At 43.3% G+C, this 20,914-nt stretch overlaps 2 protein-coding genes across 5 annotated transcripts in view; both read left to right on the top strand.

Annotated features, from left to right (window-relative positions):
* The window catches only part of LOC119442216 (nucleotide triphosphate diphosphatase NUDT15), a 30,251-nt gene extending 23,667 nt beyond the window's left edge, over positions 1–6,584 (top strand). For all 3 annotated transcript variants that reach the window (XM_049661969.1, XM_037707003.2, XM_049661970.1), the window contains exons 5-6: positions 5,495–5,691; positions 6,473–6,584. In XM_049661969.1, coding sequence (XP_049517926.1) covers positions 5,495–5,691; positions 6,473–6,567 — 292 coding nt within the window. In that variant the 3' untranslated portion in view covers positions 6,568–6,584. The remainder of the gene's footprint in view (positions 1–5,494; positions 5,692–6,472) is intronic.
* Positions 6,585–8,378: 1,794 nt separating this feature from the next.
* Positions 8,379–20,914, top strand: part of LOC119442214 (furin-like) — a 70,090-nt gene continuing 57,554 nt past the window's right edge. For both annotated transcript variants that reach the window (XM_037707001.2, XM_049661964.1), the window contains exons 1-3: positions 8,379–8,880; positions 15,761–15,865; positions 17,623–17,757. In XM_037707001.2, the coding sequence (XP_037562929.1) occupies positions 8,674–8,880; positions 15,761–15,865; positions 17,623–17,757 (447 nt within the window). In that variant the 5' untranslated portion in view covers positions 8,379–8,673. The remainder of the gene's footprint in view (positions 8,881–15,760; positions 15,866–17,622; positions 17,758–20,914) is intronic.

The following is a 20,914-nucleotide window of genomic DNA, read 5'->3' as shown; positions in this document are numbered from 1 at the left end:
CATCCTGTTCCCCTCCGTGCATATATATTTGTCACTTTCTTTTCACTATTTCTTCGTTCAACATATATTTGTCACCACGCCTGCAAAGAGCGGGAGAGGAAGTAGATATCTACTAAATAACCGGCGTTGCTATATATGCTACAAATAGTGATCTCGACTCGAACCGTATACCTTGACATTGCTTATAAAAATGCCGTGGGCATTTCTGCACGTTCTGCTGCCTTGAAAGTGTTCCAGCTAGCCCGAACCTATGGCCGTCATGACATTTCAGTGAAAGCTGGGTTCTTCGGTGCGTGATCAGTGCACGTAACTGTCATCTTGCCTCCGCACTTCCGCATGGAAACAGCAGAACGACACATCGGTTCATCATTTTAGTAGCGCTGTTAAATGCCAACTGCAATGAAATTTCACTTTGGCCTAAATATGTTATCAATGTATGATAATATGTATATATATATATATATATATATATATATATATATATATATATATATTACTGAAACAATCTTGGTAAACGCGCAGGGCTGGTACATGCACAGTTTTATTGTTAACAGACTTTAAACAGCACATAAGCAGACGACGCGGGCACCTCGTGGTTGTCGCTATGACGTAAGCCCCGGCACGTCGCCTCCGAGGTTTTTCAGCACGCCACGGCTAGGGTATAGTGAACTAGAATGTTTTCTAGTACACTGTAGCTAGGGTGCCTCGATGTGCTCCTCGCCCGCCGCTCCGTACGGAGCGGGGGACGAGGTACGCATTGAGGCGCCTTAGCCACGTCGCTATCTCGGTGGCCATGCCTGGCAGCCGCGCTAGCCGCGCGCTCTTGTTCTTACGTCACTTCAGGTGAGCTATAGTGGAGACGGTTTTCGTTTTATTGCGATATCAATTATATGGACACTCAAAGCGGATTTCTGCCGTCGCCGTGAGGTTCCGTATGACGTCAAACGGCGATTAAATCCTCGCCGCGCGCCGTATCCTTTATGTGCGAGTGAAAGCGCGCGAGGGACGCGCGCTATCACGAGGAGCGAACGCACGGCGGAGAGCAAACGCGCGTTCTGCGCCGTACTCCCTGAAGGGCTCCAGAATTAAGCGTCTCATTCCTCCTATACAATCACCATATATATTGAGCAAACGCGACTTCTTCCGTCGCGCGATAGGCCGTGGGGGGAGGGGAGGGAGGGATGGGAGGCGACGTTTAGCTGCGGCACCAAATGCGTATTTATATAAAAACGTTGCGAGGCGAGAAGGTGGTAAAGACTTCGAACGCTGCTCGACGAGTGTCCCGTTCTGATCTCGTCGAAAACCTCCGAGCCGCCCCCAGAAGCACCGGCAACAGTCACCAATGCCGCGCGCTTTCGGTGCGAACTCGGGCAAAACGCCGACGGCGTCGACAACAGTTCTGCGCGTTGCTAGTGCTGCTGTATGTCTAAGTTTATACAGCTGATAAAACTACTATCCTTACTCCGTATAGCTCTCTACTAATTTGCTATCGCAATTGATGCTTCGCCTTTCGGGTGAAACTGCGACATTTTTTTTTTTTTCGCTTTCAAAAACGGCTATTATTGCAAGCTTCCGTTCCTATTTCAAATGTCAAATTTTGCACAGACGCTCCTCTTTCGTGTCTTCATTTTTTGCTTTAAATGAAGGTCTGCGTCTTTAAACCCCAGAAAAAAATGCCTCACAGCGCCCCAAGTAATTGATATACTAGCTTTTCTACACCCAGTTTCGGTTTAGTTTCTATTGCGTTGGATAGTCATGACGCAGCTTATGGTCACGTGAGGGCGTGGAAATCCGGAAGGTTTAGCGGGTGTTCTGTGGTTTAGCACTCTCTTCGGTTCGCTCGGTCGTCCGCTGTGCTGCGAGTATACAACATACGAGGCGACCGAGCGAGTGTCAAAACGTCGCAATTTCTTGCTCTCACGTGATCACTTATACTGTGTCATGACATCACAACGCGTTATCCCCCTGGAAAACGAACCCGGAAATCGCTGTAGAAAAGTTATAATAAATTGTTTGCTGCGCTCTGATGCCTGTTACTATTTTTTCTAGAGTTTAGAGGGACCTGATTTTCATTTAACGAAAAATAAATAAAAAGAATAGTTGGAATATCGTGTCAGTACCCCTTTAAACTAGGCCTTTTACGCAGTTCAAGATTTCGTTGCAGTTGGTCTATAGTGAATTAGAACACTATAGGCTATAAGTTGGCCTTTAATAAAAAAAATTGGAGGACGCTAAAACTTCGCCTCTACGAGTGGAACGCGATTGCATTCAAAGATTTCTGAATGCTTGTCAGACTTCCCGGCAACTGCAGCTTCCTTTTTTCTCCACCTTTGCCTCTGCGCACCGCTGCCGTTTTACGCTGCCGAGGAGGCGAGCGCCATCTGGATGGTGCTTTTGCAAGTAACCTACCCGGGCGCGCCGCTGTTGGTATTGTTGCGTCCCGAATCGGCCGGGCGCATTCTTTGATTATTTCCCATCGAGGAAGGCCCTTTCATCGGCGTTGCCCAGACGGCGACAGTCCCCGACACCGACGAGACGGCCAAACAAGCGCCCCAACTCGGCAGTGCGCATTCTTTGGGGCCTTCCCCCGATTCCACCCCCTTCATCAGCAGCCGCCTACCTGGCGGCGTCACCCGGCAGTGACGTTCGGACAAAGAAGCCCACTTAGAAGCGACCGACCACAACCGCCACCCTTCGTTAGAAGCGGGGATTAGCGTGAAGGCCATTCTCTGGCAAGATGACCGTTGGAGGCAAGAAACTAAGTCACCGACTTTCGTGGAAGGAGTGTCAACCCCCTGTTTCCGGATTGTCTCGTCCTTGCTTCGAAGGTGCAACATTAGAGGCGGAGTTCAGTGAACAATACGACCCCTCTGATTGGCCGCATCAAGGTCATCTGATTCCCTAGTCGCGTCAACTAGGGAAGACGAATGTTTTATAAGGAGACACCTTGAGTGCAGTGGTGTGTCCTGACGTGTTCTGATATGTGCTCAGACATGTAGTGAGCTGAGACTTTCAAAGTGCTCTCCCATAGAGTGGGCTTCCATATTTGGAGCCACTGTAAATATGTAGAATAAACCCTTTTTTCTCTCGCTCTTACTCCCGGACGTACTCATCCCTCTGGCTGAAGGATCACCGGCCTAAACGCTACCAGAGTCCCAACAGTATGGTAGAAATGTTGGAAAAGGGGTTTGTGTTTGAATTTCCTCGTAAAAGAATTATGTTTTCTCGTACATTCAAAATTACAATCCGACGCTATCATGTCTGTAGGTTGTGCTTAAGTTGTACTTTACGATTTTTCTGACGTATTTTACTTTGAGAAATTCAATTTGTTCACTAACGCCTCTGCGCCACGCGGCGGGCCTGCGTGGTCGGGTTGGTTCGGGATTATTTTCTGAGCCGCGGACGACGGCGCCTACGCCGACACCGACGCCGGATTTTCTGCGACACGGAGCGCTTAACGCTATCGCGTTAATAGAGTTACTGATTCGAGGTTGACTAATGATTCAAACCTTGGATAACGTACGTACGTGCATGGGAATGGTGAAGGTGGTGATCGTTAATTGTATGACGATAGATGTCAGTTAACTTTGGTTTAAATTCCGCCATACGTGGGATACGTTGCACCTACGTGCAGACGTGAGCTTTCAACGGAGGATAGTTCCAACCGTACAACTGGCCGTCCGTTCATGTTTTCGATTGAAGATTTTTTTAAATCCTAATAAATAAGGAAAAGCTAGCCCCTGTGACGTAACAGCAGGATCTAATAAATCAAGGAAATGGTGGACAGCTAGGTGTTTTAACGAAAACCGAAGACAAATCTATGTGTATACATGGTAAGGAGGGTATGTGTATACATGGTAAGGAAGGTATGTGTATACATGGAAGGAAGGTAACCTACAGAAAAAGAAAACGATGTTGAGAAGCTATATAGAGACCGCGCAGCCAGCTACCAATGGAACGAAAAGTGAGGGGCGTTGCGTTGAGGCGGGAAGACAGTAGTGTGGATCAGAGAGGAAACGCTGGTGAGTGATATGCTAATCGAGATGAGGAAGAAGTGAAGTTAGACAGGATGAGTGCCAATGAAAAGGAAACGCGGTCGCTATGGCATAGCAGAGGATTAGACGCAAGACAATATAGGTAATATAGGAGACCGATGGGGAGGCCTTCGTCTTGGCATGCAGTGGACGGAGACTGACGATGGTGATGATTAAGGTACAGGGCTTATCTTATTGCTACACAAACAGCAAAAGAGCTGTATGCGTTTGCCCGCAAAACAGATGACGCTGCAGCGGCGTTGCAGACGAGGAATAAATATTGATCAGCACAGCGTTTAGCAGTAGCAGACGCTTTATAAACTAAAACTTAGACGGGACGCTGTTCCGGACACCGTGTCGAATTTCGCCGTGAAGGCGCTTTGAGTTCGCCCTGCATTGAGTTACAGCGAACTGAAACTGTATTAGAGTTACTGTGTATGCGCTATGTAGGGTGTTTTTTAGACTATACAGAATTTCCAAATGCAGCCTGTGGCAGATAGCACAATCCTGGAACTCGATTACTCGATTAAGAGACGGTACTTTCACGAGAAATCAAAATGCGTAATCGGATAATTAACAAAATTGCACCAATTAATGTTTTACTAATTACTTTACGGCATGCATATTGCAATTTACGAATTGTAGCAGGTGAATTTGCAAGGAATATCGATTTGAAACGAATTCTGAGGATGGCACCGCTTTCGAGATATGCGCCGTCAAACTTGCGGTAAGAATAAGCTGTTGTTGTTCTTTTTTTTTTAATTTATTTAAGGAAACGTCGCTTTATGCATTGATGCACAAAGTCAGTACGCCCATGTATTTCGTCGCGCAATTTCGGAATTAATATTTCGAGACTGTTGTCATTCAGTGAATTCTTTCCAAGGGGATACTATCTTCTTGCGAAATCACCGGCTACAAATCGTAGAATGCAATAGGTGCCGTAAAGTCATTAGTTAAAAACTTAATTACTGCAGTTTTGTTAATTATTCGATTACGCATTTCGATTTCTCGTGCTAGTAATGTCCATCTCTTCGAGTAATCCAGTTCAATGACGAGAATTGTGCTATCTGCCACAGGTGATGTTTAAAGATTCTGTATAGACTTTAAAAAATTATGAAAAAAAAAAAAAAACATCCGGTATATAGTAATCCGGTATAGTACGTACAGTTATCATGCAATGAAACGCAATAATTTAGGGCTAACTAGTGCACATATACTTAGGTTTGCAGCGCTTGCAGTTCGTGTGACATCGACGTAATTTTGGCTTGGACATTAAGTCCGCGTCAAGTTTAGTGACCATATTCTTAGCGACATGGCATATATAACTCTGTAATAATTGTACGTATTAGGCTAAAGGTACATACAGTACCGCTAGCCCTTCGGGCCAATCAGCGCTGACGAGATGGCAGATTTCGAAATAAGTAAAGACAACGTGAATGCTCCGATCATGACGCACGCAGAGAAAGCTGGGAGCAGGCGGCGTACCGCGAAGTGCTGGAGGAGACGGGCCTGCACGTGCACAACGTGTCGCTGTGCTCCATCGTGGACACCATCGAGCCCGAGCAGGACTACCACTACATGACGGTCTTCATGCGCGGCTACGTGGACGAGACACGGGGATCCGAGCCGCGCAACATGGAGCCCAACAAGTGCGAAGGTATATACGTGCACTAGTGGATAATGGCGCTTTACTCATTATACAAAAAATGGTGGAACGTTGGGATGAAAGATGACGCTGAAGTGAAAAGCTCCCGGTCGAATCTGAGGAGTTGCAAAGCTCCGACGGCGAGGGACACTCAACACAAGGACAGCAGGTGCATTGCGTGATCGCGTTCCTGGTTTGTTGCTTTCCATCGCTGTGTCTCGTTGTGCTGAAACAGTATCATCAGGCGGCGTGTCGACGCAGATGAGCACGATATCGTACTTAGCCGTAATAAACTCGCATCAGCGGACCCGGTTGCAGCGAATGAATGCACGTTGCGAAATGTACTACGTATTAAGGATATGCTGCGGGGGGTTTGGTTGCAACATTAATTGCCATGTTTTTTGAAAATCGGTTTTTTTTTTTTTTTTTTAAGTACTGCTATTTTCCTGTCGGTGTTCTGTTTAAGTTTTCTTTGCCAAAGTGAACAGCTGACGTGCTGTATAGCTCTTATCACACTCTGAATTCCTTCGTGTTCCCAAGAACAAAAGAAAAAAGTTGAACTCATTGGAAACGTTGGTCACGTTGTATAGAAGAACAGGCATGAAAGAACATGAGCTGTGCCAGAATATGAGCGGTTTGAAAAGGGCAGCGCAATGACTTCCGTATTTTTTTTTTTTTTTTTTTTTGCTGCAAAAAGAGAAAAAGAAAACTAGGTGTGGTGTTCATACTTTCGATTGGTGTTGACTTCACAAGTGACGGATATTTTATCGGTCCTTTCATTTCTCTTGTCCAGGCTGGCTGTGGTGGAAATGGTCTTCGATTCCGACGCCCGACCTTTTATTCTGGTGCCTCAGAGACTTCAAAACGAAGAACCTGAATCCTTTTTAGCGGAATAAAACATGTAACGTGCATGGGTCTCGTTGTCTTAGTAATTCTCCAGCCTGGCTTTGTCTTACCTTGTTAACGACGTCTGACGCCTGCCTGTTTTATTACATTTTGAACTCGCCTGTATACGCCGTCATCCTCCCCTACCGTGTACTTGATCGAAACACGAAAAAAGCATTTATACAGCGTTAAGATTCGAGTAGAACCCACAGCTGTATTTCCGTTTCCTTCATTACCTCTTAGTTTGTTATGAAATAACGATTATAGTGAACATTTGATGGATTGTCGCACTCATAGAAACGGTGCTCAAGAATCCAGTCTTCGCAGCCCGCTCTTGAAAGCGTGTTGCGAGGGATTAATGAAATCGATCTGCTGTTTTGCTTAAAGCGCGCGCTCAGGAATTTGGTAGCGAATGTACACTTATCCCTGCAAGCAGCGTACAGCTTGAATTCTCTCAGACTAATATAGGCATCGAAAGCATCGGCACGTCGGAGATCTCGTGTCGTCACTAGGCAGGCATTCCAACGTGATCTCTTTCAACAAATTCTCACCGTGCTTTTAAAGCCCAAGAGACGGCTAGTAGGTTGCTGGAGGATGTTTACGTCTGCTTCGAATGGCCGCGCGTCTCATGCGCGCTGAAGCGCGAAATGGATGGGATTTCTTACGCGCAGGAAAATGTTTGTATTCGCCCCTGGACGGCTCCTGCAGTAGCTCGAAAGAATGCGATTCATTGCGTTCACTCAATAAGCAAAAAAAAAAAAAAAAAAAAAAAAAAAAAAAAAAAAACGCCTAGAAAACCAACGTGACAAAACGCGCAAAGATAAAAGTCCTCGGCCTGGAAGCTAGATAGAGAAATTCACTCGTACTGGCGCGCCTTAATGACGGAACAGCAGAATGGAAGCAGTGGGCGGAAACCGAAACCAGAGAACGAATTGCGCGCAATCCGCGCGCGACGCCGCCCAACTCGGCTGACGAGTCCGACCTCTTTCTCTCTTGACCTTTATGCGGCTCGTGCAAGGTGAGTAGGAACGAACCCGCTTGAAGGAGGAGGAACACCTGCACAAGGGAGATGCAACCAGAGCTGCGCGAAGCAATTATCCGCCACGCCACTCTTCGCTCTGACACTCGGAGTGGTGTGCCTTGCGGCGTCGGTGGGTTGCACGCCTAAAAGCGTGTGGGCCCGGGCTGACATGCATACGTCGGGCGTTTGTGCATGAACACGTATTCGTAGCGTACAGTGCGAAGCGCCCGCCTACCAAAGTCTAAATTTATACCGATATGTGTTCACAAAACGAAGACGCATGAACCGCATTTGCCTTAGCTAGCTAGGGAGCGCGCGGCCGGCATCATTGTGTGCTGCTTCGTAGGCACGTCAAATATTGTCCAAGCTGCTCATGTGAGATTAAAGGAACGCGCGCATGATTTGTGGTGGTACGCAGCAAGGCAAGGACGTAAATCAGTCGCGGTAATTACTGCAGCGTGCCTGCTTCTCCATCCCAGGAATCACGGATGCGCAGTGGAGTGATGCGAGCCGCTCGGCCAATGTCGGACGAGAATAAAACATTTGCGTGACGGCATACGTACTTCGCATACCCTGTATATAACGCGGCGGTAAGTGCTGTACGGGCCTTCGAGAGCGCGAACGTAGTCGTGGAAATTCCTCCTTTTTTTCACGGACTTTTGTCATATTTACCGCCACGCGCGCCGTTTTGCTAGGTTTTGCTTTCGGTGGCGCGCGTAGTTTCGCTTGTTGCCGAGGGGAGTCGCGGCGATCGCGCGCTGGTTTGACATAAAAAAAGAGAAGTATCTAATAAGGAGAAAAATTTCGTCGATGCTGCTGCTTCAAACGTGAGGAGACTTTCTTGTCAGGGCTGTGCCGATGAACGGCGATAGCGCGCTGTAGCGTAGTACTTGACGCGGAATGACTTACTCGCAGGGAATTCATGTCTCGGCACAGCCGGAGCAAAATTGACAGCAGAGCTGAGAAGTGCGAGCGCGTCAAAATTGCCCCGATAACGTGAGAGCAACGCCGCTCGAGTGTGCCGTCGCCACGGAGACGAGGAACACGACGTCCGAGCACCATCCTTCGGGGCGACGAAACCTGCGGCGATGGCCCTACACAGGACGGCCGTGTTTCGACTCAGGACAGGTGTGCGGTGTGTGTGGCTGGCCTGCGCCGTGTTTATCTGCCTAGTGGATCGGACCAAGCCCTCCAAGTCTCCCGTTTACACCAACCGAATTGCTGTTGAGATACACGGCGGTCCTGCGGAGGCAGACCGTGTCGCTCATCGGCACGGGTTTATCAACCGAGGACAGGTATGTGTGCACGTTTTCTCGATTGTATACGTGCCTTGCACGTTTCGTAACCTTATTTTGCTGTCACTCATGTGTGCACTCACTTGCGGCATTCGTTGGCGCGCTACACTCTTGTGAAATGAACGGAGCAAACTTTGTGGGGAATCAGAACTAGAACTGTGTGGGCAGCACCCCAGGGCGTCTGCTCGCCGACCAGCGTCCTACTGTAAATGTCGGGAGACTTCATGGCTGTAAACACTCGTGCATATGCCCAGGTAGTCTGGCAGGTTTCTCTCGACGCTTGCCTTTTTCCTTGTCGGATTGACGGCGCGCAATTGACCGACGGAATCATCGGCGTGTTTCCCGATGTTGCGTACACTCCATCCGACCTGTACCGAAAATGAAACCACGTACGCGGCGATAAACGAAAATAAAAATAAAAACGAGAGAAACGGTCAAGACAGGTTTCTACTAGCTCCAAGAAACTGCCGAGATTTAACCGCTGCGTCGTCGTCGTCCCACTGCATCTCAGCTTAAGTGGCCGACGATAAGAAACCGATGATTATTTCTGTTGACCGAGCGTCGCCGAAGCACACTCGTAGCCGTCTCGGGAAGAACAAGACTCTGCGATAAGAGCGCCTGTCGGAGGTCCGCTATTTACATGGGTCGGAGAATCGGGAACGCTTCCAGAGGTCCTGTTCCACTTTGTGAACGACGTCGAATCGCCTTGTGCGCCGATGGCCGCGTAAAACACGGCGCGTCGCGCAGTGAGAAAATTTAACTTTGATGGTGCATCCATTCTGACGTCAGCGGTATATTTAGAAGGTCAATCTGTGTGAATGACGCGCGCACTCTTCGCGCGCCACTTGCCAGTTGCGCGCGCGCATTATGTGGTGTACGGCGCGCGTTGCGCTTTTCGAGGCATTAAGTTTTCCTTTGAAGGGAAAATTGTTCAAGTATACCTGCCGTTACGCCACCCCGCTGAGCGTCTACCGAGTGGCCAAACGAGGCGCCATTCACTTTCCGCGAGCTTGAATGGGCCTCTATTCGCGCAGGGTTATTACTTTTTATCTCGTATCTTTTGCGCGTTGGTGTGCTGCTTTCCCTCTGATGGCAGTTCGTTTACTTTACTGTTTCCGCCCCTGGGTCTTTTTTTATTTCTTCTGCATTTCCAAATCATCATACGCCACACACATTTACAATGACGCCATTCGTCCATGCAGTGAGCTTAGCTTTACATTTACAGCACGTTACAACAGTAGAGGAACATTCGTAATATAATCTTCCGTCAGGGCCGTACCTAATTCCTCTCCTTTTTTTCTTTGCATTCTTTCTTCTTTTTTCTTAAAGGTGTACTGCTTTGAAAAACGGGTCCCAAATATAGCACCATCGGTTTGGTGTTTGGAGTGTGAAATATAGCCAGACCTAAATAATTTTCTCGAAACAGAAGCATTTTCTGCCATTGCTGTAGCCTTTAGCGCTTTTAGGTACAATATGGAGTCGAAAACTGGCACAGTGCAGGCATGTACTCAACAATAAATGAGTGTATGTCCATTTATATGACAGGGATTGAGGCTTATCAGCCATACAATAAGCTTTTGTACACTCCTTTGCAGAAATTGCAGGAGCATGTAAATTATATATATGGTCTGGGTCTGATTAGATGTTTCATAAATCACCTGTTGCTAGCGCAGATAACTATTAAGGATCCTGTGCAGGATTGCCGTCATGGTCCTGAAAAAGAATGGCAGCTGTTGGTCATATTTTGCTAAATTATACACAAATTGAAAACATCGCACCTTTCACCTTTTCTAATCTTTTTTTTTTTTAGTAGCTTGTAGACAAAAGTAAGAAGTAACTAAATAAAAAATATATATGTTATACTTCTGCAGCGAATGAGGGAACCAGAAAATAAAAAAATTTTGTCGCAGGTTGTACCACTGCCCATCCTTCAATGCTCGATGATGTATTCTGCGAGCTAGCCTCAGCCACTTAGATAACAGACCGCTCTCAGGGGAAAAGAACCTGGGACCTTGGCAGAACCACTCTTTCATGCACGAGGCCACAAAAGCTTCACTTTTTAAAGCGAATTGACTGTACAATCATCTTTGGCCATCAGTGAACATTCCTCTGCCAGTGTCTTCACACTGCCAGCCTCTTTCATTTTATTTTATTATCTTTGATCCTTACATTTTCTTATCTTTGAGTGCCTCATCAGGTATCTGATGATTACCTGAGGAGTGCCAAAGTTATCTGATGAGTGCCAAAGCACGAGGGGGGGGGGAGAGAGGATAGAGAAAAGAAGAGAACTATTTACATGTATACAGCAGAGCGACCATGTAAAAGCTATTCGTAGTCATCTTGTGGAGTGACTTCCTCGACAGAGTTTGTCAGTGGGCCTTGATTTCTCTCCTATTATACTTCTTCTTTCTCTTCCTTTATGCTTCTGTGCACTTGAAAAGAGTATGCGTAATAAAAATATTGTAGCCTTTAGCACCTTGTTTAACGTATCTGAATGTAAGTCAATCCCGCTTTGTTTCCAACTCCTATGTGCATACTTTTTGTGCAGTTAGCGCTCCAAATGTGGCTTGGCAACAAACTGCTTTGTTGCCCTGTGCTGTTGACTGCTGCTGCCAGTGCTAACTTGTAATTTCCCATAATGATCAGGCTTACACACGCACCATCTATTAAATGAAATTCGCTATTGAACAGCCGTTTCTGTTAAAGAAAAGGGAAGGATGTGCGAATCATTAACACAGTTAATTGAGTGTTGATGTCAGGCAACCAGACAAGATTAGTTTCCGGTGGCAACATCTTGTGATGCTTGCATTAGGAACTCTTGTGACTTGAATGCGTCTTCTTATAGAAACAAGGGAAAAGCCAAAAATACCTTCATGAAAGTTTCAGTCCCCTACGGGGCTCTCAAAGTTGCTTCAAATTATCTGACATTTGAATTGAAAGGAGTGTTTAGTATTCACGGAGTCCCTTTTATGACTTTGGATGCTGTTAAAAGCCAACTGGAATTAAATTTTTGGCTAAATTTGTTATAAGTAATTAGTAGCGCATGCCATTAAACCAATCTTGACAAAGCGGCAGAGCTGGCAATTGTAGTTTTCTTGTTAGTAGCCTTTAAACAGCACCTAAGCAGACAATGTGGGCACCTAGTGGCATTGTTATGATGCCACGTCATAACAATGGATCGTGCCACATCCAAGATTTTTCAGTGCGCAGCAGGTGCCTGGTTCGCGTAGCCGCTCCTGGAGAGCAACAGAGACCACTTGGAGCACGGGGTAGTTCCGAGTGTTTCGATAAAGCCAGGGCTCGTCGCGGCAATTCGTGGTGGCCACTGCAGCATGGCCTCTGAGATGGCACGTGTGTGTCACTGTAATCTCAGAAATCTTGCTGAGCCGCGAGCTAGGTCATGCATCACTTCTGGCGAGCGCTAATGGTGGTGTTCTTGTCACTTTCAGCGTCAAAAACAGCTATTCTTGCTAGCTTTTCGTGAGGCTCCTGCTCGTATTTCAAATGTGAGATTTTGCACCGGGGCTCTTCTACATCTACATTAACTTAAACTAGGCTTTTTATGCAGTTCAAAAGTTTGTTGCAGTTCTTCTTTTGAGATGTGGTTCAATTTTTTTTATTATTTTTTAAAATTTACCCTGAAGACCCGTCGGGGCATTACATAGGGAAGAGTACAATAATTGGGAGAGAGAGAACAATTGAGCAAGCAACAAAGGTCGAAACACAAATACACAAAGCCGAGGCCAAGGATGCAAAGAAAAGGAAAACTCTATACATTTCCAGCAGAAATAACCAGCTTACTTAGGAAAATACTTAAAACATGTGACACAAAATACATTCCACATAATTAGATGAATAGTTAAGAAACACAAAAAGGAATTCAGATGACTATGACTTGAAGTGAGTTGGTAAATATAATTTGGTCAATAATTTCAGCAGCATTTTTTGGTAAATTGTTCCACTCCTTAATGGCCAAATGCAGGACGGAGGATTGGAAAGAGTCAGAGTGCAAAAAAAGGAGGTTCTACTTTGTACTTATGACCCGTATAAGGAAATATCCGATTAGCAGGTTTAACTAGAGCTGCAGAACAGTTAGTGGGGTTGTGAGAAATTTGTGAAAGAATGTTATATGAGAAATCTTCTCTTCTCTAGTAAGGTAATGTCAAGGCTTTGTTTAATTGCAGATACACTTAAATATGACGAGTACAATCTAGTGATAATACAAGCGGCTTTATTCAGTACTGACTTTAATCTATTAATATGGTAGGATTGATTGGGACTCCAGCTCATTGAGGCATACTCGAGCTTTGAATTTACAATGGTCATACAGGCTAGTAGTTTCGTATCTTTATTAGCGTTGTGCAATGAACGACGGATGAAGCTAAGTGTTTTGTAAGTTTTTGTCAAAGTAGAGTCACCATGTAGGTTCCGTGATAGTTGAGGGGTTAAAATTACACCTAGTTATGTAAAAGAATCTACGGCCTCAATCACGTCATTTAAATTTTATAATTATATGTTACTGACCCTTTAACCCCCAAGCATGTGTTGTGCTTGTCATGGGAGGTTGTAACAATATCGCCATTGACGAGTCACACACGTTCAGCCCAATGTTGTGCTGCTCCCAGTGCCAAATACGAGTTACGGTCAGAATTGAGAGAAAGCTTCCCTCGGGAGCAGCATTTTTTTTTATTTCTAATCAGAAATTAATCAAGTATACATTTTCACACTGAAAATCAGAATGACATATAAAAAATTATGACTACATAAAAATTTGGGAAATCTGGTACGTTTTCCGAAACCAATTTGGGGAACAAAGGGTTAAGTTATTGCAAACAGTAAACCATGTGAGTTTAGATTTATTAATGTTTATAGACATCTGCCATCAAGTGCACCAGTTTTCTGTTTGTGTTAGATCATTCTGTAATTCATTGCAGTCATTTATGTCTCTTATATGACGATAAATGATGGTCATCGGCGAATATTCTCAGCAATGAGGTAATGCCAATATAGGTGTCGTTTATGAAAATAAGAAGTAATGTAGCTCCTATTACAGATCTTCAGGGGACCCCTGATCTAACAACTTGGAAGGGCAAATAAAAATTTTTAGTTACTACAGATTGTTGTCTATTAAATAAATATTCTTGAACTCGGAACTTTCTAATACCTTTGAAAAATCAATGAAGATGCCATATCAATGTGTTGATATTTGTGAAAGCTGTTGTGGAGGTCAGTGGTTATTTCAAAAAGCTGCTTTTCTCAAGATCGACCACGTTGAAAGCCATGCTGATCAAAAAAAAAAAAAAAGAATTCTGTTATCAACTAAATAATGCATAATTTGGGAAGATATGACATGTTCAAGAACCTTGCAAACAACAGATGTTAGAGATACAGGCCTGTAGTTGGTCATTCGATTCTTATCGCCTTATTTGTATATGGGCACCACATAAGCATCCTTATAGTCGTGCGGTATTACAGTAGGATAGAGTGATCTCTGAAAAGGTTTCGCTAGTATTAACGACGAAAAATGTTTAGCTAGCCTCAGTAGCTTTGTACTAATCCTTAATTTTATCTGGATCAGGGCTTGAAAATGATTTTAAAGGTTTGATAACTCTAAGAATGGCATCAGAATTTATAATTATGCTAGGCATGGTGTGCAATGTTTTCACATGCGTCAAGCGCTGTCGAGGGCTGTTCATCCTGGAAGACACTACAAAAAAAAAAAAAAAAAAAGGAATTGAATTAGTACGTCATGTTGGCATCATGAAGAGGCAAAGCAGAATCTGAAGTTAAAACGGGCAATTTTTTTGCAGCTGTAGGAGAAACATGTTTCCAAAATTTCTTGGGGTTTGTTGTGAGGAGAAGGGGCATGGGGGGTCGATGTTGACATATCAACTCGTGTCAAATAATGCAAGTGGATTGTATGTTGTGTGCTTTTTGTATGTAATACTCTCAAGGTAATGTAGATGATGCATAATTATGTATACTATTCACACTCCTGGTCATAGATTTCTTTTGAAATCTCATTTCCTGAGAATATGCCATGTCATGGTTATCTTGTGAATAATGGTAAAGGGCGCAGTTTTCCAGTAGCTAATGTGGTAAATCCTCCTCCTGGATAGGTACATCTCGAACAAATGCAAAGCTTGCTCGGCATGCACTGCTAAAGAATTTTTGCTAAATTCATACTGTGATATACAGCTTTCCATATCGGTGTTGCAGTTATTGAATTTCATGTTTTAATATGTGTCTATGCATCAGTGTATATGCTTGTGCTCATGTTTTTGTGCATGTTCACATTGTGTACCAATGATTTCATATGCATGCTTGGAACTTTGTGTTAAGGTCTACCTCTGTAGTCTGTGGTATTGGCAAAAACTTGGATATTCTGGACCATACCACACCCTCTCCGATAGACCGTGCAGTACAGTTATTCCTACAGGTGACATCTGCCACCCATTATCATTCCTTTACTGCCTGGCGTGACCGGCAGCTTTTGCTGCACTGTGTGGAGTGTGAGCTGTATGCAAGTTTCAAATATTGATAGTGTCTTCTGTGCTGCTTTCACTATTACAACTAATAAACTAGCGTAAGCCAACACCTTTGTGTATGTGTGCCTGCTTGAAGCTACGTTAGCCCCACGGGTATATTTTAATTTTACGCACTGATTTATCCAGTGTTATGTTCATTGCATTATTGGTCAATACAAAAATATTTCAAGCGAAGTGTCAGTGAAACTGTCGCCATGGTTTAACCACGACCATTTCTATGCATAGTAAGTTCTCATTGTGAACACACATTTATTAATCACTTACAAAGATGGTTTGGCTCCTAGGTGGTGCCTTGCATCAAGTGTGTTAATATTGTGTTTTCTTGTACGCAGGTTGGATCCCTAGAAAACTACTACTTATTTGAGCATCACGCTATACGCAAACGTTCCATAGAAGCAAGTCACGCTCACCATAATCTCCTGCAGAAGGATGAACAAGTATGAATTAGTATTTTGAAGAATGATCGCCATGATGATATCATTGGCAGATTTTTTTATGATAGTCATGCCTGTGAAAACCTCTTATGAAAGGGTATGTGGGTAAAAGGTGACAGATGAGCAAGATGTTAAATGTGATCTAGTGTTGTTTGGTAGACTTGTACTTAAAAGAAAAAAAAATGTTTTCCTTCTTACAGAGAGGGAACTACATTTTACTGGGTGATCATTTTAAAATTTTTAGAAAATTTTAAACATTGCCCATGGCAAATAGCATAATTCTTGTCCTCGAACTGGATTATTCGAAGAGGCAGACATTTCTTGCAAGAGAAATCGAAGCACATATTAAACTAAATAACTAAAATTGACTAATTAACTTCTTAATTAATTACTTTACACCACATATTGCAATTTACAAATTGTAGCCGCTGAGCTTGCAAGACATATTCACTTGAAATGAATCTCAAGGATGACACCAGTTTTTAGATAGTATTTCAAAAAGTGTGGGACGAAATACATGGACATTCCACTTACTTTTGTGCTTCGATGTATAAAAGAGCATTTTGTTCAAAAAGTAGGTGGAGCAACTGTGCATTTTTATGGTGAGTTTGATGGCATATCTCCAAACTGGTGTCATTCTGGCAATTCATTCCAAGTGGATACATGCCTTGAAACTCACTGGCTACAATGAGTAAATTGCAATATGTGCTGTAAAGTAATTATGAAGTTAACCAATGAATTTTTGTGAATTAGTTCAATCTGTGTTTCGATTTCACATGCAAGTAATGTCCGCCTCTCTAAATAATCCAGCTCAAGGACTAGAATTACCTTATCTGCAACAGGCGATTTAAAAAAAAAAAAGGTCTGAGAACTTAAAAATTATCAGCCAAAATTAACAGAAATGCAAAAGGGCGCTGCATTGCACCTAGCTGTATGTTGAAATGACAAATGATGAGGCCAGCTTTACCTCCTTATTATATTATATTAAATCTAATTTTTCATTTCTAGATATAGCTAGGCCGGTATGCCTTTCCGATGCTAATGCCTTTTTGCGCTTGGTCAGTGGTCAGAGCGACGGTCTACTCACGTTATCAACGGGATCAGCCAGCCGTGAGCAGTGGAAGATAAGACTAGTATAGAATAAAGCATAACGCATCGCTACAAAATACCGGCCCTAGTCTGTTGTTAAAAGTTTTCCACTTGCATTTTTCTCATCATCAGCTTATTTAATTGAAATGAGGTGTTGTTACTGGCTCTGTGCCACTTTTTGTGGCTTTTTATAAATTTACCTGAAGCACACGTACGTGGAATAATGTTGAGGGGATGGAAAGCTACAGAAGCTTGTTTGTATTGTATCGCATTTGACCTTGTTGGATCCTCCATTCCACCTATTGAGCTTACACAGTTTCTGCATGAACATGCACAGTTTTGATCCACATAATAGCTTTTGCATAACATACAATGTAACAAATACAGTATATGTATTCCATGCAGATGATTTCACACATCTGCCAACCACTTTCCTTAGTGTGATTGAGAGAGTAAAAGTCTGCATTCACTTTGTTTAAATTTTGCTTTTAAGCTTGTCTGCAGAGAAGCTGCAAATAAGCTTACACGAGTTAGCCTCAAGTCAATTAGTTTTTCAGTTAAATTGTGAAATTGTGAGATTTTCTGCAAATGTTTGGTTATTCTCTATGCATGAAGTTTTGAGGCTCTCGTAGTGCACATAAACAGGAAACTCCTGCATGTTTGGTACCCAGGTACGATGGTTCGAGCAGCAAACTGTCAAACGAAGAGTCAAGCGAGACGTCCACCTGGATGAAATACGCTACCAGGAATTTCATCGTTCCTATCGGATCTTCTCAGACCCACTCTATGAAAAGCAGTGGTACTTGGTATGCAAGCGTTGCTGGTTATTGAAAGGCTGTATTTATCACTGCTTGCTCGAAAAACTGTTGAAAGCTGTACGTATAAGCTAATGTACAAATATGCACATGTACCAAGAGAAGTGTCTATCCAGGTGCTGTTATCAAATGATGGACAAGTGCTGTTGTCGGTTTTCTGTATCATAAGTAATGTACCCATATGGTACCCTTTTTTCTTTTTTTAGTGTATCTGGTTGTGTGCATATTTTTTTATTTGTATCTACAGCTTGAGTAAATATGCACACAGCTATATTTGTGGACTAACATGGACAGGAGTTGGATTGCTGGGAAGTTGTTTGTTTGCTCTTATGAAATAGAATAAAAAGAAGGAATTGAACCAAAGTGCTATAACATGTATAATTAATTGCTTGGCTTGTTTCCTCTATTGTTACTATTAGCAAATTTAGTTTAAAAGAAATGCAGGGAGCTAGTTGTGAATGGAGGTGTCAAGGCATGAGTACTTGTCTTGAGACATATGGTTTGCATTATCATTTTAACTCTCCCACGTGATATAAACTGAGGGAAGCTTAAACGAATTAATCCTAAAAAATAATTGAGCACCATTCAAGGTATTGTCTAGAAGAGTACCTGAGAGTTTTCGGTTAGTATTTGTATTTTTCGATTCACATGTTGTAGGAGAACAGTGTAAATGGTTTCTTTTTATTATCACTTTTTTTGTACCAAGCGTCTTCCTTGTGATCATTTATTCCGCGGTGGCATAAGAACTGCACAATTTTAATCATTACTGCTGTCCACTGTCAACATGTACAAATACAGCAGTACTTTCTGTCTCTGCCTTAGGACCTAAGCTCAGAAAGACGACTGCTGTGGCAGTCTTGTAATGTCTGCAGAAAAAAAATGAGAATGCAGCTTGCGGAGTCCTTCAAAAAAGAATGAGCGCTGCCATTGTTATGATAGCAGTTTGTCCTCGTGAAGCATTTACTTTGTCTCCTACATAGTTTTGCTTCCATTGCGACATAGGTGATGACTGCATGGAAGAAAGGCAAGGTCAGCAGCTGCTGCCACAGTCTTTGTAGGCACTGTTTTGGAAGCATTGGCAGGCCTTTGTACTGTTGTTGCGCTATCAGTGTCGTCCTTTTCAGGGGTCTTTTTTGTACATTATTTACTATTAATACTTCTTTGTCAGACGTTTTTACTAGCAAGTGAAGTAATAGTCAAACAAATGTCTCTTTTCTTTTTTTTTTTTGTGGGTTTTTTGTACTTGCATTTAGCCATGGAGCCTTATCATTACATTATAAAAGATGTATTTTAATGTTTATACTTCTTGTTTAATTGGCCCTTTAAGTTGCGTAACATGTACAGGAACCCAAAGCAGTGTATGCTGGCATTGCATGTTCACACCAAGAAAGACTAGGTAACGACAGGTGTCCACAGCAGGACACATGTTAAAGACATGAATGCTAAATCAATGGAACCTAATTATTCGTGATATCAGAAAATGCATGTTCATGACGTACAGAAATGGCTGAAAAGAAACTATTCAAGTAAATGAGTGAATACCATGACTTGGATTTTTATAATTTAAATAACTCAACAAACTGTACATTTTGTTGCATGGTGATGCTAATGTTAATCGTGTTGTCATCTTGTACTCGTAAAGCTTTACCATCTATGTCTTCCAGTATGGGATAAGGCACAAGTGCCTATGACTAGGCTTTTCTCACATCTTCTTCTTTCTTCTTCTTTCTGGGGTTTTATGTGCCAAAACCAGTTCTGATTATGAGGCACGCCGTAGTGGAGGGCTCCGGAATAATTTCGACCACCTGGGGTTCTTTAACGTGCACTACAACGCAAGCACACGGGCGTTTTTGCATTTTGCCTCCATCGAAATGCGGCCGCCGGGGCCAGGATTCGATCCCACGACCTCGGGCTCAGCAGCGCAACGCCTTAGCTGACTGAGCCACCCCGGCGGGTGGCTTTTCTCACAGGGAGCGCTTTGTGAAAAACACTCGTGCTGCTGATGTGTTGCCAGGTTAGCAGGCTGATAAAGGTCATCTGTTATCTTCCAGCGGTGGGAATTTGACCTGTTGAGCTTATGGTTAGCAGCAGTCCTCCTTCTGCAAGATGCTAACTTTCTGTTCTTGAAAAGGCTTGCCAATGACTTATTCTGAGCACGTTATTAATTTGCATGTTGGGGTGCATACATAGCAAAGTGTGTAAATGCATTCGTTGGTAAATAAACTACCTTGAGTGATAATTGTTGCCTGCCGAAAAAGAAAAAAATGGGCAGGAAGAATAGCAATTGTAGTTACATTTATAAGCCAACAAAAGTATATGTCTTATGGCTGCTGTACCTTAGTTTTTAGATTGCAATTGCATCAATATTTTTGGACTTTCAACATTCAGGCAAAGCTGCCAATGTATGAGGTCTGATTGTTCAGTGCAAGAGTTCTTTTTCTTTTCTCACTCAGGCAATTGGAGCTTGTTGAAAATTTCTAGCAATGAGGTGAATTTTTCTCCATGCCTATCTTTGGTTCATGAGGTATGCTTGTAGTCATAGCTGCTGGTTACGCACTGTCACCTGTTGTGCTGCTAGCTGTCAGAAGAACAAACAGTTTTCAATCGCAAGCTAAGAGATGAGGGGCTTGTTGAAAAAATGTGGCTTGCACCATGGGAATGGGGAGCTTCTTATGTAAAGTATCATTATGTAAAGTAGCATCTTGCAGAAGGAGGACTGCTGCTAAGCATAAGCTCCACAGGTCTGTTTAATGCAAAGTTTCTTGCTGAGCCCTTAGCTAGTTGTTGCACCTCTTGTACCGTGTTGATCAATACGAAAGAAGGCTAAAACGCACAATTCTTTGTTTAAGTACATATAGGTGCAGAAGTATGAGCTAAGACCTAAGTTGTTGGTAATTGCTAAGCAGTTTAGTTGAAGAATCTGCCCTTCAGTATTCCTGGTTTCAGCTGAGAATCATGGCTACAGGGCAGGCTTCTGGGGCTTGTTTGTATGGCTTATTTCATTTTGTATGACTTATTTGTTTGTAAAGCACGCATAAAGAAAGACATGGACATCACTAGGTGTGCTCATCCATTTCTTAATTTCTTTGTGTACACTTTCTAGACAAAATTGAAAAATGAAAATTGAGTCCTCAATGAAACGAAAACG

Source organism: Dermacentor silvarum, chromosome 2, assembly GCF_013339745.2.
Source record: "Dermacentor silvarum isolate Dsil-2018 chromosome 2, BIME_Dsil_1.4, whole genome shotgun sequence".
NCBI classification, from domain to species: domain Eukaryota; kingdom Metazoa; phylum Arthropoda; class Arachnida; order Ixodida; family Ixodidae; genus Dermacentor; species Dermacentor silvarum.
Note: the sequence above shows the minus strand (reverse complement) of the source record. Positions and strands in the feature narration are given on the sequence as shown.